The sequence below is a fragment of the Ptychodera flava genome, unplaced genomic scaffold, assembly GCF_041260155.1.
Source record: "Ptychodera flava strain L36383 unplaced genomic scaffold, AS_Pfla_20210202 Scaffold_34__1_contigs__length_2629520_pilon, whole genome shotgun sequence".
In the NCBI taxonomy this organism is placed as follows: Eukaryota; Metazoa; Hemichordata; class Enteropneusta; family Ptychoderidae; genus Ptychodera; species Ptychodera flava.
Window position 1 is genome coordinate 225,171 of NW_027248356.1, and position 15,191 is coordinate 240,361.

Consider the following 15,191-nt stretch of genomic DNA (forward strand, 5'->3'; position numbering starts at 1 on the left):
GTAGTACTTCGAACAGATTGACCATTATCGTGATGTCAACCCATAATTTTACATCACAAAGACTGTAATTCTGCCAATTTTTTTGTTTTTCAGTCATTTTATAAATTTTGCACTGCACAAGATGATTGAACAAATTGCAATGTTTGAATTTGTAAACTCAAAGAATAAAAATCCTTTGGTCACAGATTAAATTATTTTTTGAAAAGAAATTTACTCTTAACCCTTTCACCACTATGGTTTTTCCCAAATCCATTGTTTTCTATGATTAAGTTGGACCTGTACACAGGGAACTGGGGGTGAAAGGGTTAAAACACTTTTGGCATATATTCTTTACGCGGTCATGTATTTCAAGGAAAATATGCCAATTAAAAACAGTAATTTCTTCACTTTCAATTTTTTTCAATACTATGACAATTATCAGCCATGAGGTTATACAAACACAAGACCAGATAAGCGTTTTTCATCATTTCCACAGGACTCTTTGGAAAATACATTAAAAACAGTTAAAAGTGACTTAAAATGATCACTTGGTATACATTTAATTTACAGATGCCAGGTTGTGTATTTCACATGCACTCAGGTCAGTAGGGAAGTGCGTCATTACTATTTTGGACTGTTAATTCTTATTTCTGAATTATTTAACTTTTTTCCACATTGAACTATCTTTAGGCAGTTTATACTGTAGCTTAGAATTTTTTTGATTGATGTATTTAATCATCTTTTGGGTTCTTTGGGTCCATATCCCACCTCATGTCCCTACATCATCAACTATTTACCAACAACTTCATGCCAACAACCAATTACCTGACCTGGCCACACATTAGAGAAGGTACAGCGTCATTGACGGTATTTTTTTATATTTACTTGATTTTGCCTCACTTTCGCTAAAGCTACCGTCTGCGCATGCGCACAACTGTAGGACAAAATCTGAGTTGAAGAATCGAAACGGACGCCATCTTGTTTCTCGGTATGGGCGCATTTTTTACGTTGTGAACATTTCACTGTGTATTTCAATATGTTCTATAGTTATGAAGTTGACAGTGATGCACTTATGCAGCTGTCGTGTATTTTTTGGTACGAAAGGCGCCTTTGATCGACTGAAGAATGATGGCCTCCGTAGGCGATAGACACCGTACTGGCAGGCATATCAGTTCTACTGAGGAAGTAATCCTCTGGTCCGTATAGGTCACGGGCTCACTTAGGGGAGAAACCACTTGATTTCTGGGGGGGGGGTATGGAGGATTTCGAGGAAAAAAAATTGTCACCAGGTGAAATAAAAGAAAAAAATTAAGCCTGTAATGGCTTGAGAAAAAATATTCTCATAACAGACAGAAATAAAAAAGGAATTGTCACAATGCTGTTGAAATGAGCAAAATTTTGGAAACTTCATTCTCATGTATTCTTTGCTGGCATGCTGCCAAAGGCACGCAAATGTTTTACCAAAAGTAATTCTTATGTGTTTTTTTCCAGCACTTATGATATAAGCATTCACTACTGTACACCTCGGTGCACTCGATGTTTTCCTTCCCTTTTCTGACCCAAGAAATCATGTTTCAGGATTTCTGTTGCAATATCTCAATGGTATAGGTAATATCTAGATGGGACTATTTGAATTCTGTAAATCGTGAAAATTTAAAACACAAGATAGGAGTCAATAAACTAGTGTTAAAAACCAATACATTATTCTCTCAAATATACCGTACTCGTCCGAGTATAAGCCCCTGCTCGTGTATAAGCCCCCTACTGATTTCAGAGGATTTTAGAAAATGCATTACATCCGTGTATAAGCCCCTACCCTAGTGTAACTCAAATACAGAAAGGTTAGGAGAGTATATTTGGTCATTTAACTTGGCAAAATTACTTTTAGATAATAAAGAAACCATTAAATGATGTTAAAACAATGGGAAACTGGAGTTCCCTGACAGCATCGTAAGGAAAATGACACGTTTTCCCAGTACTATCTTGATTCTTTGACCCTACTCACCCCCGTCGCCTAAATAGAATAGTCTCACTCACGTCGGCCATTGTTCATTTTCATGCACAGCCACGATGTTTTCATGCTTGAAACATGCAGTTTCTTTTGTTTGAAGCAATTATCCTTTCATTTGTGAAGACTTTTCCTGGTGACTATTACAATTTTCACTGCTATGTTGTTGTTTTCACAAGATGTAGACAGTTTGATACTGGAATATTGAGTTGCCTTTCCGTGTAAGCAATGCATGCCTGTTCACATTACTGTTGATCAGCAGCATACATGACGTCTTTGTTTCAAGTTTGGGGGTTTTTTGACGCTGAATTTCACCAAAATGTCACTTCTGTGTTCAGAGATTGTACAATCAGTTTCTTTGGATGTGTAAGTCGATTTTGAAAGCGATAGAAAGATCGAGTGGTGTTGAAAAAAATCGTGCATAAAATTAGCATAAATTATGCGTCCATGCCAGATAACATGGGGTTGCTCGAGTATAAGCCCCTCCCCTAGTTTTACAGCTGTTTAGTGTTGCCGAACCGGGGGCTTATACTCGGACGAGTACGGTAAATATGTCTAGAAAGATTACAAGTTGACAATGAAAATTGAGGAACAACAAATATAATGAAATACAATGTGTGAGCCTTGTTTCTCTGACCACAAAGATAACATCTCCCCTGAGAACTTAAAAGGACTTGACTGTTTTAAAGAAAAGCAGGTATAGTACTGATCACAGTTGATTTGCCAAAAAAGTGTTCTATGATTTAAAGTTGTATATATAATAGACTTTCCATTTTGTTTGTCATTTGTTGGAATGTAAAATGAATAAATAAAAACATCCTGTGATATGTGAAACACTGGCTTAAATTTGAAAAATTGCACTGCTACTCCATTTGAAAAAAAAATTGATGCAGGTCTGACTGTAGAAATAAAAAAATGCTGTCTCTCTAACAAAAAAAAGTTCCCATACCCACTTCCTGCATACCCCCCCGAAATCAAATGGGTCTCCCCTTAATATGCGCATGCGCACATAACAAGTTAGCGTTGTTTTTCAAGGACTTTGAAAAATCAAACCGACGCCATCATGTTTCTCGGTCAGTTGCGAATTTTGACGTTTTAAAGGTTTTAGCGTATATTTGATTGCTGTCATGTATTTTTTGGCACGAAACGCTCCTTCGATAGACTGAAGAATGATGGCCTCCGTACTCGGTACTCCCCAGTACCGGCGAATCCATTGCTTTTAATAGCGAGACAATACCACCGGCGGCCCATACTAATAGCTGGGTGAGAGCGAGGGAATGCTCTGTCCTTCTACCTCCGGCCTCCGGTAGTCAAGGGGTTAATACCTAGAATATTTCCACTAAAAGACCATTAGAATTTCCTCCGGGCTACTTTGAAATCTGGCACTGGCATGCATGTAGTTGTCAACATCACTATGCTTTAATGTACAGTAGACTCTCATACTATGAATATATCGACTGTCACTGCATGTGTGCAAATCACTCCATATCATATCAAAAAATGTAGTATCGCGACGTTTGAGCTGCCAGAAGCCAGAATTTACAGTTTACGAGAAAGTTATCTACATGTAAAACTCAGTTCTACTGTGAACAAAATGCAAGCTATGTTGTATAACTATCGTGAATAGCATAATATTTTGTACCTATCACCGTGTCAGAAAATCAGAAGGAAACAACCAGTCAGACAAACTGAATGTCCCACGTAGATTTCTAAGTGCCATGCCCACACGATGTTTCCATAAACATGCCACACTGGGCCTGTAGCTACTTCGTCAAATCGCCATATCCCCATTCTCGCGAGCCACAGCATAATTTCTGCTCCGCTGACCTACGCCAAAACGAGGAGCGCTGAGCTACTGCCGTAAAGAGGCACGTTTATTACGACGATGAATATCCCCAGCCGGTTCCCTATGTGTGCAAAGAAATTAAATACTACTTTTTAGGAAACATGCAACTCTACTTCCCAGGGCGTTTTATCAAGCGGCTGGTCGCGATGTGGACATGTCACTTATCGCATGTAATCCCGGCCACTTTTGAGTATTTTATTAATGATATACAGCATTGAACAGCTTAGGGGTGAACTTTTGACGATGTCGGTACCCTAGAAAATTTCACTTTTCACAATCTACCTGTGCTTTGAAGCAGTCTCCAAGCAGCAAACTGTCTCGCGTGAATTGTCTTCCATAAAATCGATCAGTAATTTAGTAAATTATTTTGCTGTGTTCATTTCCTATTAATTCTACAAGGGATAATAAATGGTATTTACAGAGCTTCCGTTAGGATTTTCAAACCTGCGTATGGCTGTACGCAAATGTTTTTATCATTCGCGTAAAATGTATCAAAAATGCGTACAATACATGTAAGCACTTATAAAACAGCTGTATACGCCATATCGAAAACTAGTTCAAAAGTCAATGAGAAAGTGTTCAACAAACATAAGCAGTGACAATTTTTTTTTTGGACGACTTTTACAATCTTTAATACTCTCTGTTCTATTCTCTGACGACAGTATTCGTTTCTGACTAATTACATTTAGATTACAACTTCCGACGATCTCTTTGCTGCCTGAACTCTATCGTCGCTGCTCTGAAGTCAAATGCGTAAAGTTTTGGGCCTTCTATGGTTATAACTATCAGATCATTTACGGCATCTTCACTCAGATAATTACGTTTCGATGATTTTAATCGTGTTTTGGGTACTGAACCCCCTTCACACGGGACAGATGACACTGGAATCACGGCTGACTTTGCAATATTTGGTAAGAGTTCACGATAATCGTTGTAAAGAAGCGTACAGACCGGCCATTTAACTATTTTTTCTAAGTCTGCTTAGCATTAGCTTAAATATTCGACGCAGAAATCTTCAGGGTTTACAAGCACGAATTCAAAGAACGTATGCAATTCTGGGGTGAAGAAAACGTTGTTCTAAGAAATTACAGTTTGAATTTAATCTCGAAAAAAGACAAACAATCCAAAAAAATTCAACTGATGTGGGGTTATTACAAGGAGATATGGGTCGTGTACACTGTAAGTGTAATTCGGCGAAAGTAACACTAACTTTTTCAATTCTGGCGCCAGATTTTTCACCTGTAATGAATATATTTAGTCTGAAAGACCGTTTCTCAAAGTTTCAGTCAGACCGGCTCCAAGTCTGTGGGCATATCAAACATATAGTAAATGAAGGATTAAATATCAGTAGACCGTCGCGCTGAGTTGTAGGGCTGTTGGGATTGATCGCGGGATGATCGCCTGGCTTGGCCACTATGCAGTTACCATGACTTTTTGGAACTTAGCTTCCGAGAAAAGCCAGGCGACTGGGAGCCAGTTTAACTTCCGGTAAAAAGCCTGGAAGTGAAGATACAGCTTGCAGCTTGACAAGCGTGAACAAGGGCTGATAATTTATGCAAAACTCGTCAAGCTGACGCTTTGAAGGCTCGTTGTGCGAAAACATTTAGCAAATTTTAAAATCCAAGACTTTGCTTTTTTTGGCTCAGTATGTACCCAGCTCTCGATTGCCGTTAACGGAGCACCAAGGTCTATTGCATACAGGTAAAAGTCGCCACTTATTCACATTAAATTTCTAGAGTAAAATTGCCAAAATATCTATTTCCAAAGATGGTCTCGATACTGTAAATTGCGAAACCTGTCCGATCGGGCATTTCAAAGCGCAAACATGGGTAACTGCCTATGCCACAGCACACATCGTTGTGTATAGACTACAATTCTTTCTATACTAGGTTGCGGGGACTTATCTGACCGTACTGTCATAGAGGCGTCTTTGTCCGACCGGGAAACATAAGGAGATACGACAGTTCTAAATATTACCATGGCGGTATATTTCTATAGTATTAGAGCACAGTCTCTCCACAGATTGTTGAATGACAGTGACAAAAGTTAGGACAAACGATGTAAAATAGGAAAGTCATGTGCACTACACCGATGACCAGTTGTTTTTACAGACTCCCTGTTAGTTTCACGATCAATCAAGCAGATTATGCTGCGCATGGGTGCCCCGTCCGAAGAGAAATAAATGCGTCTGTAGAATTATTGTTCGCAATTAACTGTCATTGAAAACTTTACACCACTAATCCTAGATTATCGCCATACACTTTGACGCCGTCACAAGGGAGTACATGGTCATTTTTCACCTCCTCGCATGATACCGTACAAACATGAAGCTATGGAACGGGTGTCATGATCGGTTGAAGATAATTTGTGAGTGAAAACGAGGAAAGCTTTATTTCAACAAAAATTCTACATTTTTAGTCGTGGATCGTACTTTTGGAAATTTTAAAACTGTATTTGAGCATATACGAACCACTAAAGTTGAAATGACTGGTACTAGATCAGTGATCAGTTCTGAGTTCACCGGCATTCACTTCTTGCATTGAAAAATAGAAAACATGTCTTCTGCGATGTGTTGTGGCATCAACTTACCACCGGACCGTGACTTACCTGATGGTCATAATCATTGAATAAATTTCTCTTCGACATCATGTCTCTCTTAGATCAGTGATGTCATATTTAAGAAATTTATTAAATTATCTATCGGATTCAAACTCGCAACATACCGCACCCGGCCCACCCAGCCAGAGAAATCTTTTACAGTGATAGGCTATTCATTGTATTGTATACCAAACAGAAAGACATGATTTATATTTCCTTTACAATTTTGGCGTTTGGTGCTCAATTACTGTGAATAGCATGCTAAGTTGACTCCCAATCACCTTTCCTGTCTTGCTGTGTAGGCCTACAGTTGACCACTCCGTGAAGTTCATATTTGCATTTATATTTGGTTTGTAGTAGGCCTACAGAGTCGCAATTTCTTCAGCTGTGGTTTTGAAGCTGTCAATCACTCAGTTGCCGCACAAGTTTCAACATTTAGAACAATAGAATGCGATCGCAACAAGGTGTTACCGCAGCATTTGAGTTGTCAGTGTGTTGCCGCACTGCTGTTGCCGCATGTTTTGAGGCATCAGTGAGTTCCCGCAAACGCGTTGCCGCAGTGTTTACGGCAATAAAACAATGGGAAGTGGGCATGAAACAATAGATACCGCAGACCTTGCGGGAGAGAACAATGCTACCCCACAGTTACCGCATGTTTGCCGCATACCGCAAAATGCGGTTACAAGTTATGTGATTCTGGTACTGTAAACATCACCGTACAAATGACTGGTTGACAAATCCAATGATTATATAATATATATGTTTTCTTTTGCTCCTGGAAAGTGATTGCATCAAGAATATTTTCAATAGTGAAGGAGTACTTGATGCTCTGTTTTGGCTCAACATGCAGAAAGAGCTCTTGCAATGCTTCAACGTCACTCTGTGCATTGTGAGCATTATAGTGCTTCCCTAAGATATTATTGACAAGAGCTTCTTGCTTATATGAATTTTGGTTTACATACATATTTCTGAAATATGATAGTGTATCAATGAATCCTTCACAACATGATCTAAATTCACTCAGCATGTTATACTTGTGCAAGGATCTACAGAGAACACGGCTATCGTACAAATAGCCATTATGACACACCAAAACAGGACACATTATTGATTTTAGCCAGTCTAAAAAATCAGAAAGTCCGCTTTGTGTTGAAACTGACTCGATCTGTGCACCCTTGTAGAACATTTTACCAGTTGTGTGATTCACTGTTATGTGTGTAGCCATTTCAGCACCAAAACTCATTGGTTTGGATGGAAATATGTAGCAGTTGAACTTTTTATCACCACATACCACTGCAATCTGCACAATATCTGCCTGAGAGTCTGGAAAAGAAAGTGAATAATTCATGAAATTTCAATCTATTTTCTGATATTGCAACAATTCTTTATCACAATATTTGCTGGTAAGTTGTTTTACCATTTTAGTTCATATGTGTTCTGTAAAGCCCTGGCACCAGCTGCAATAGACATTAAATCAGGTCCAATAATCATTATCATTCAAGGTAACTATGAAATTTACCACTTCCAAGGAATATATCGAAATTACAAAGGCAATGGGGTCATCTTGAATCACGAAATAGTGGTGGTACCACAAATAACTTGAAAAAGTTTCTGAAAACTCGGTGTGTCATTTTTAGCAGGATGCCGGCCAAATTGACCGGCTACATTCGTATTTTGGCCGGCTACTTTTCAGCACTGTTTCGCTCTCTTGCCCGGACATTATGGTTTGATAACAATATTTTGACATTTTTGGTGGTCTTGCAAGCCGGAGATAATATTTCAGAAGTACCGATGTGGCTATGTAGTCCAGCAATTTATGCAGTGAACTTGTTGCTATCACTGTAGTACCGCGATCAGCGAACGTGTTCTACTCATACTGGGAATCGCTCTCGAGGTCAACCTTGCTTGCTTGATCACAGGCCGAATTATTCCGAGTTCACATCGGGTATAGCCGAAAATTGGACTAACATACAATTACATTGTGCCCGTGAATAGCCGACCATTTCTGAATGAAGCTGACTTTTGTTTCGCTCAAACACGGAAGAGAAAGTCGATGCTTGAGAGCTTTGGTTTTCTGCGTAGGAGTAGGGCCTTGTCTGATGGGTTTGGTAGGTTTTTGATCAAATCTAAAGCGACCAAAAGTTACTGAGTCTCATTTTTTATACTTTGAAATGCCATGTCAATCCATCAATATTCAAGTCGATTGACATCGCGTTCTGTGGAGGGGCCGTGGTTGTGTGCATCGCGGAAGAGAAAGTCGACGCTTGAAAACTTTGATTTTTTGCGTAAGTGTAGGACTTTGTCTGTTGGTTTTGGGAGCTTTAGATCAAATCTAAATAAACAAAAATTACTTGGTCTCACTTTTCGTACTTTTGAAACACTACGTCACAGTGTCAAATTTCAGGTTGACCGATATCATGTTGTGTGTACTGTGTTACAATTGACTGCCAGTGCTTTGTACACACACACAGTGTAGTACAGGCTGGCGTTCAATGTCGTTGTTTTGAGGTTTTATCAAACATGAACACTGAAATTTAACTCTCTTTTTCAATTATAATCAACATCACCAAAAAATCTACAATCAGCTCGCGGATTCGTTTTATTGTGAAATTAGTACAGTGAATTAATAAAATTACTGAAAATTGTTTTACTGTATCTTCAATCAAGTTTATTTAAATCAGTAAAAAACTTTGTACAGCCAGGCTGGTCAGGATTCTAGCGGATCATTTTCTGGGTTGTGAAAAACCCCGTTCTATGATGTATTTCAAAATGTTTGTTCAAGTCATGAGCTAAACGTAATTCTACCGTACACAACAGTCTGGTGAAATTTTGCTATTATCCTTGTCAACTGAATGCAGTTGACAGGCCTGAGTGATATCAAATTAAATTTTCTGACGTTTTTTAAAACTTTATCCCTTGAAAACATGTTGTAATTGACAATGTTAATGATTATTCTGTATGCTGAAAAGGTCTTTAATACTGTACAAGAATGCATAAAATTACTCCAAATGACTTCAAAATTTAAAAATTTCTTGCCCACAGGGATGGGGACCCCGTCTCTGAAACCCTCCCCTGTGTGTATGTTGGAATACCGGTAGCCTTTTATACACTGTATAAGAATGCATGCAATTGCTCAGAAATGTCTTCAATTAAAGAAAAATTCTTAAACACCCCCCCACCCTGGGAACCTGGTTGCAGACAGAAGCTAACCACCTACTTTTCTGAATTTTCCTCCTACTTCAAAAATGTTTGAGAACCCTGGAAAACTGATGAATTTACAGACCCTGTTACAGGACATGTGACCCAGCTTTGGATACATTTCTGTGTGTACACCAGTGTTTCAGTGCTGTACTCACAGCACTGCATACAGTCAGAAATTACGTAACAGTTTTTTACTTACAGACGTCTGTGCTGTGCCAAATTTTAATAATGGTTATGTTGACTGGCTTGATTTTAATGCATTTTCTGGTCACGTGATAAAAAGAATCGCACTCATCAAGGACCTGGGATAAGACTTGTCACACTTATTGGGGATATTTTGTCTCATACTACCCTATGGCTCTATGATATCCCCAACTCGTGTGAGCTATCTTATCCCAGGTCCTTGGAGGTGTGAGCTTCTATTAATCATTATAAAATTTTCCAGTGGAACTGCATTTTGTTGAAAAATACAAACACACTATGAATCCCCTTACCTAAGCCTGTTGTTTCCAGATCAAATACCACAAAACTGACATTATCATGTTGGATTGGTATTCGCAAAGGAACTGTAACAGGTCCTGGTATTTCCTCTACATCTGGCAATGGGACAGTAAGGCCAATGTTGGTTTTGTAGCTAGCTCCTTCTCTTACTTCTTGGGATGAGTTGCTCTTATACCTATTTTCTTTTAACTCTATACGCCGTCTCTTGAATTTAACAGCAGTCTGCACATCTTTCTGGCGCTTTCTCACCTGTTCAGATTTTTCACTGTGAGTTTTTGTGTATCTGCCAGGTGATAAGCCAATTTTCTCATATACCTGTTTAAGTGAAAATGTAAAAAATGTTACACTATATTTCATGGAAAATGGGTATAACATGACATGCACACCCTCATATGCATTTATTCCTGGTTCTTATCATTTAGTACTGACTGCCCGATCAGTTTAATATTTAATTGACAAAATTTTGCTGCCACCTTCCTTTAAAGCTATGTGAAGACTAACTACAGTATATCATCAGTTCTATTCTGTAAAATATCTAAGTTTTGAATGTCACTATTGACAGCTAAGATTTATAAAACTAAAGCTATACTGCTGATAACATGACTCACGTCAGATCGATATGAACTGCCTTCATTCTTCTGTGCTACGGCTGCGCTTACCCTGTAATTTAAACTTTCTGATCCACTATAATGGTGAGATTTGGGTGCCTTAGATGCAACACAGTTATTTAAACTTTCATTAGCTTGACTTGAACCTAGCCTACACATTTTTTAGTCCCCATGGACACCGTCCGGGGGACTTATAGGTTTGGTCATGTCCAGGGGGGGGACTTATAGGTTTGGTCATGTGCGTGCATGCGTGCGTGCGTCCGTTCACACAGATATCTCCAAAATGCCTGGAGTGATTTTATTCAAACTTGGTACAAGGATTAATATGTCATATACATATGCACATTGATTTGTTTCTATCTATCTATCTATCTAGAAAATTTGTATAGCACCTGATATCCAAAGTTAAACAATGCTCAGTGGCGCGTAGAGTTACAATGAAAATGCTCTCTGGAAGATGTAAGTTTTTAAGCATCTTTGAAAATGTTGACATTAGGAGAGGTTTTTATGTCCAGGGGCAAAGAGTTCCAAAGGACAGGAGCTGCTACAGAGAAGGAGCGGCGACCATAGGTAGTCAGATTCCATCTAGGTGTGTGCAGAAGGCATTTATCAGATGAACGAAGAACACGTGATGAGGCACAAGGTGTTGTTAAATTCCTGAGATATTGTGGAGCTTGTCCATTTAGGGCTTTGTAAGTAATCAGCAAAAGTTTGTATACAATGCGATGATGTACTGGAAGCCAGTGAAGTTGCATAAGTATGGGGGTAATGTGGTCGGATTTCCTGGTCTTTGTAACAATTCTAGCTGCTGTGTTTTGGGCACATTGTAACCGCTGTAATTGTGTATCAGGCAAGCCATATAGTAGAGCATTGCAGTAGTCAAGCTTTGAAGATATAACGGCGTGGACGAGGGTGGCACAGGAATCTCCAGACAAGTACTTTCTGATACGACCAATTTTGCGAAGGAGGAAGTGAATAGCAAGTTGCAAGTGGCACCAATATGTTGTTGGAATGTATGGTTGTCATCAAATATTACACCGATGTTCCTCGCAAATGAAGTGGTTTCAATAACACTGGAACAGATGTTGATGTCAGTGAAAGGCGCTGGTGAATGGTCAAATTTAGATCGAATTAAAATGACCTCCGTTTTAGAGTTGTTTAACTTCAGCTTGTTTTGTGTCATTCAGCTCATAATATCATTAACAGTTTCTTCAACAGAAGATACGGCAGACGTGGTATTGGATTTCTTGAAAGACAGGTACAGCTGATTGTCATCAGCGAATTGATGGAACTGGAGTTTATGGTTGTGGATGAGCTGTCCGAGTGGTGATATGTAGATTAGAAACAAGAGAGGTCCAAGAACAGACCCCTGAGGAACTCCGTATCGCAGCATTTGAGGCAGTGATCTTTGTCCATTTAATGTAACTGACTAGGATCTGCCTGCGAGATATGAACGAAGCCATTGAAGAGGAGTAGATTTGATCCAAGATTTGATAAACGCTGTAAAAGTATGTCGTGATCAATGGTATCAAAAGCTGCAGATAGATACCAATAGAACCAGTAAAACAATTTGTCCAGAGTCAAGAGCAGTGAGAATATCGTTATGAACAAGGAGGAGTGCTGTTTCTGTACTATGATATTGTCTGTAGGCAGATTGTAGTGGATCGAGTAGATTGTTTTGGTTCAAGAAGTCTTTCAGCTGAGCAGCAACGACCTTTTCAATTACATTCGACAGAAAAGGTAAATTGGAGATTGGACGGAAGTTTTCGAGAATTTCTGGATCAAGGGTCGGTTTCTTTATGAGCGGCCTGACGACTGCAGACTTCAAAGAATGGGGTAAAAAGCCAGATTCCAGTGACAGATTAACAATCCATGTGATAATCAGGAGCAGCTTATCAAGACACAGCTTGACAAATGATGTTGGAAATAGATCCAAACTGCATGTTTTATTTGGCGAATCCTTGATGAGCGCACAGATTTTCTCCTCTGAGACTGGTTGAAAATGATCAAAGGATACTGGGGAAATGTCTTCCATATCACCAAAATCATCAGATGAGCTTTAACCATGTAGACTTGAGCGGATGTCCGTGATCTTTTTAGTGAAAAAGTCACTGAAAAGGTTACTTAATTCCAATGCAGATGTGTGGGACGGAAGAACATTGTTATTTGGTGATGATGAAATTGATGATACAATTTTGAAGAGGGACTTCTAATCATGTGTATTCTTTTCGATGAGATATTTACAGTAGTTTACATTGGCATTTCGGATGAGGGCATTGATAGTTTTGCAGGATTCACGGTAAATTTGTCGGTGAATTTCGAGTTACGCCACTGTTTTTCATAGAGCGTCTAGTTTTCTTGGCAACTGCAATTTCAGGTGTATACCACTTATAATTTGGTCTTACAATAACTATACACGTTTTCATTGGTGCATGCTTGTCAAGAAGTTCAGAGAGTTTGAATTATAGGTATGAACGGCATCATTCAGATCACGTGGTGGATCAGAGAATACTGCAATGCTGTCAAGGTCTTTCAACAAATCCGTAGTTGAAAGTTTACTCAGTTGACGATATGAAAATTCTTTTTTTGAGACGATGTGGTTTTGGGAGAGATAACTTTGCAACAATCGGATTGTGATCAGAGGAGCGGAAGCCATCTACAGAGAGGGATGATACGAGTGAATCACTATTGCATATTACCAAATCCAATGTACGGGTATGTCCGTGTTTATGGGGAGGCTGATCAATAATATGAGTTAAGTTAGAGTGAAGACAGAAGATCTGTAAATTAACTGGCATTGGTATCATTGACATTGTCCACATGGATGTTAAAGTCACCAATAAGAATTATATTCGTTGCACAATTGTTGATCCAAACTCACGAAGGAATTGAGTGACTGTCAGCTTGTTTTTAACACTTGGAAGGGGATGATAAACAATGACAATTTTGAGTGCGATGCCATTGTATCGAAAGGTTGCTTCTGAGGCTTCAAATGTACTGATGTCACGTTCAGGTTTCCGAGAAGTTAATTTCAAAGTTGATTTGTGAATAAGCGTTATGGATAACACCAGTGGTTGACTTCTCTTTACGGGACTGGTGTTGGAGAGAATATCCATTCAGTGTACAGTCATTGATAATAGTTTCCTCTCCGGATTCCGTTAGCCATGATTCTGTAACACAGAAAATGTCCATGCCTTTCTCTACGATGTAATCAGCAACTTCCACTGATTTGTTACCCAATGACTGGACATTCCATATGGCTAGTGTTAGAAGATCGATCTTCTAAGGGGCTTGTACAGTAGCTTGTACAGTAGTTAGTTCCCTTGGTTTACCTGTAGAAGATCTACGACGAGTACGTTTACCAGCCCGACGCCCTCTAGTTGTTTTAAGATCTTATATTCCTTCAAGCAATTGAAAACATCAATGGGAGTTTCATCATAACTGTGTAAGAAATTTATAACAGAATGCCGTTCAGATTGAAATGCCTACTTAGCTACAAAACCAGATCAAGGTCGGACGTGTCTACGGGAACGTTACAAGCGACCTCATCGGGATCGACCGTATTCTTTCGATGCTAAACGTCGCGGCGGAACGACACACGCATATATACGCGTACTATAGGTACGCGCGCGACCTACACTGTGTCGTTTCACATAAATGATATATATACACAAGGGTATGCAAATCATTTCTCGACGATATTATTTACTGATGAATGAGTCGAATTCCGTCGCGAAAACGACGTATGAAATTTGAAATGGCATCGTAGCACAATCAAGTTATGAAAATGATAGACATGTAGTAGATATTCGAAATATGACGAGAATAAATGCATCGCTAATCCTGACTATGTGCGTTACAAATTGCCGTTATCCGGTAGCGACTTTGGATGTTCGAACGTCGCAAAATACGCTAATATAGCAAATGCCGTTCTGTGGTTTCGTCATGCGCAGAAGAAAGGACATATTTTTTATTTCTCTTCGTAGTAAAAACCTTCCAATATAATATTCAAAGAAGAACATTTAAATTTTTTCAGTTTTAGTGAAAGCCTTTCGATAGAACCCGAAAGATTATTTCAAATGTGCATTTCTTTTCACTCAGTCTGTTTTGGTCGAACGGAACGTGAACAAGCCTGGCAGGTCAAGGGTTACATTTTCACATTTTTTTCTTTGTTTTCATTCTGTATTTTACTTTCTATTGTCAGTGAGTTACATTTAAAAAAAAAAAATGTGTTTACCATTTGCAGACGTTTCAGAGGGTAATAATATCTGTCCCCCCTCTCCCCCTTTTTTGTAACGCACATCGTCAGGTTCCATGTTCATATGAGCATACCCTTGTGTATATATACATCTCTGAGGCCGGGACAGCAGACGACAGTTCAGAGGCGCTCGCGTGCATAGCTGTCGTCGCGTGCACGTTCCAGCCACCGCGCTCATGTACACTGCAGTCA

The 15,191-nt window shown here is 39.1% G+C and overlaps 1 protein-coding gene and 1 long non-coding RNA gene across 2 annotated transcripts in view; one reads left to right on the forward strand and one right to left on the reverse strand.

The window, feature by feature from the left end:
• Positions 1–15,191, forward strand: part of LOC139127663 (uncharacterized) — a 155,244-nt gene that overhangs the window by 18,616 nt on the left and 121,437 nt on the right. The window lies entirely within an intron of this gene.
• LOC139127685 (DNA polymerase III PolC-type-like) lies at positions 7,111–10,888 on the reverse strand. Its single transcript, XM_070693587.1, has 2 exons — positions 10,127–10,888; positions 7,111–7,754 (listed from the first exon to the last, which is right to left on the reverse strand). Exons 1-2 carry the CDS (start codon positions 10,506–10,508, stop codon positions 7,111–7,113), a joined length of 1,026 nt encoding a protein of 341 aa, XP_070549688.1. The 5' UTR covers positions 10,509–10,888.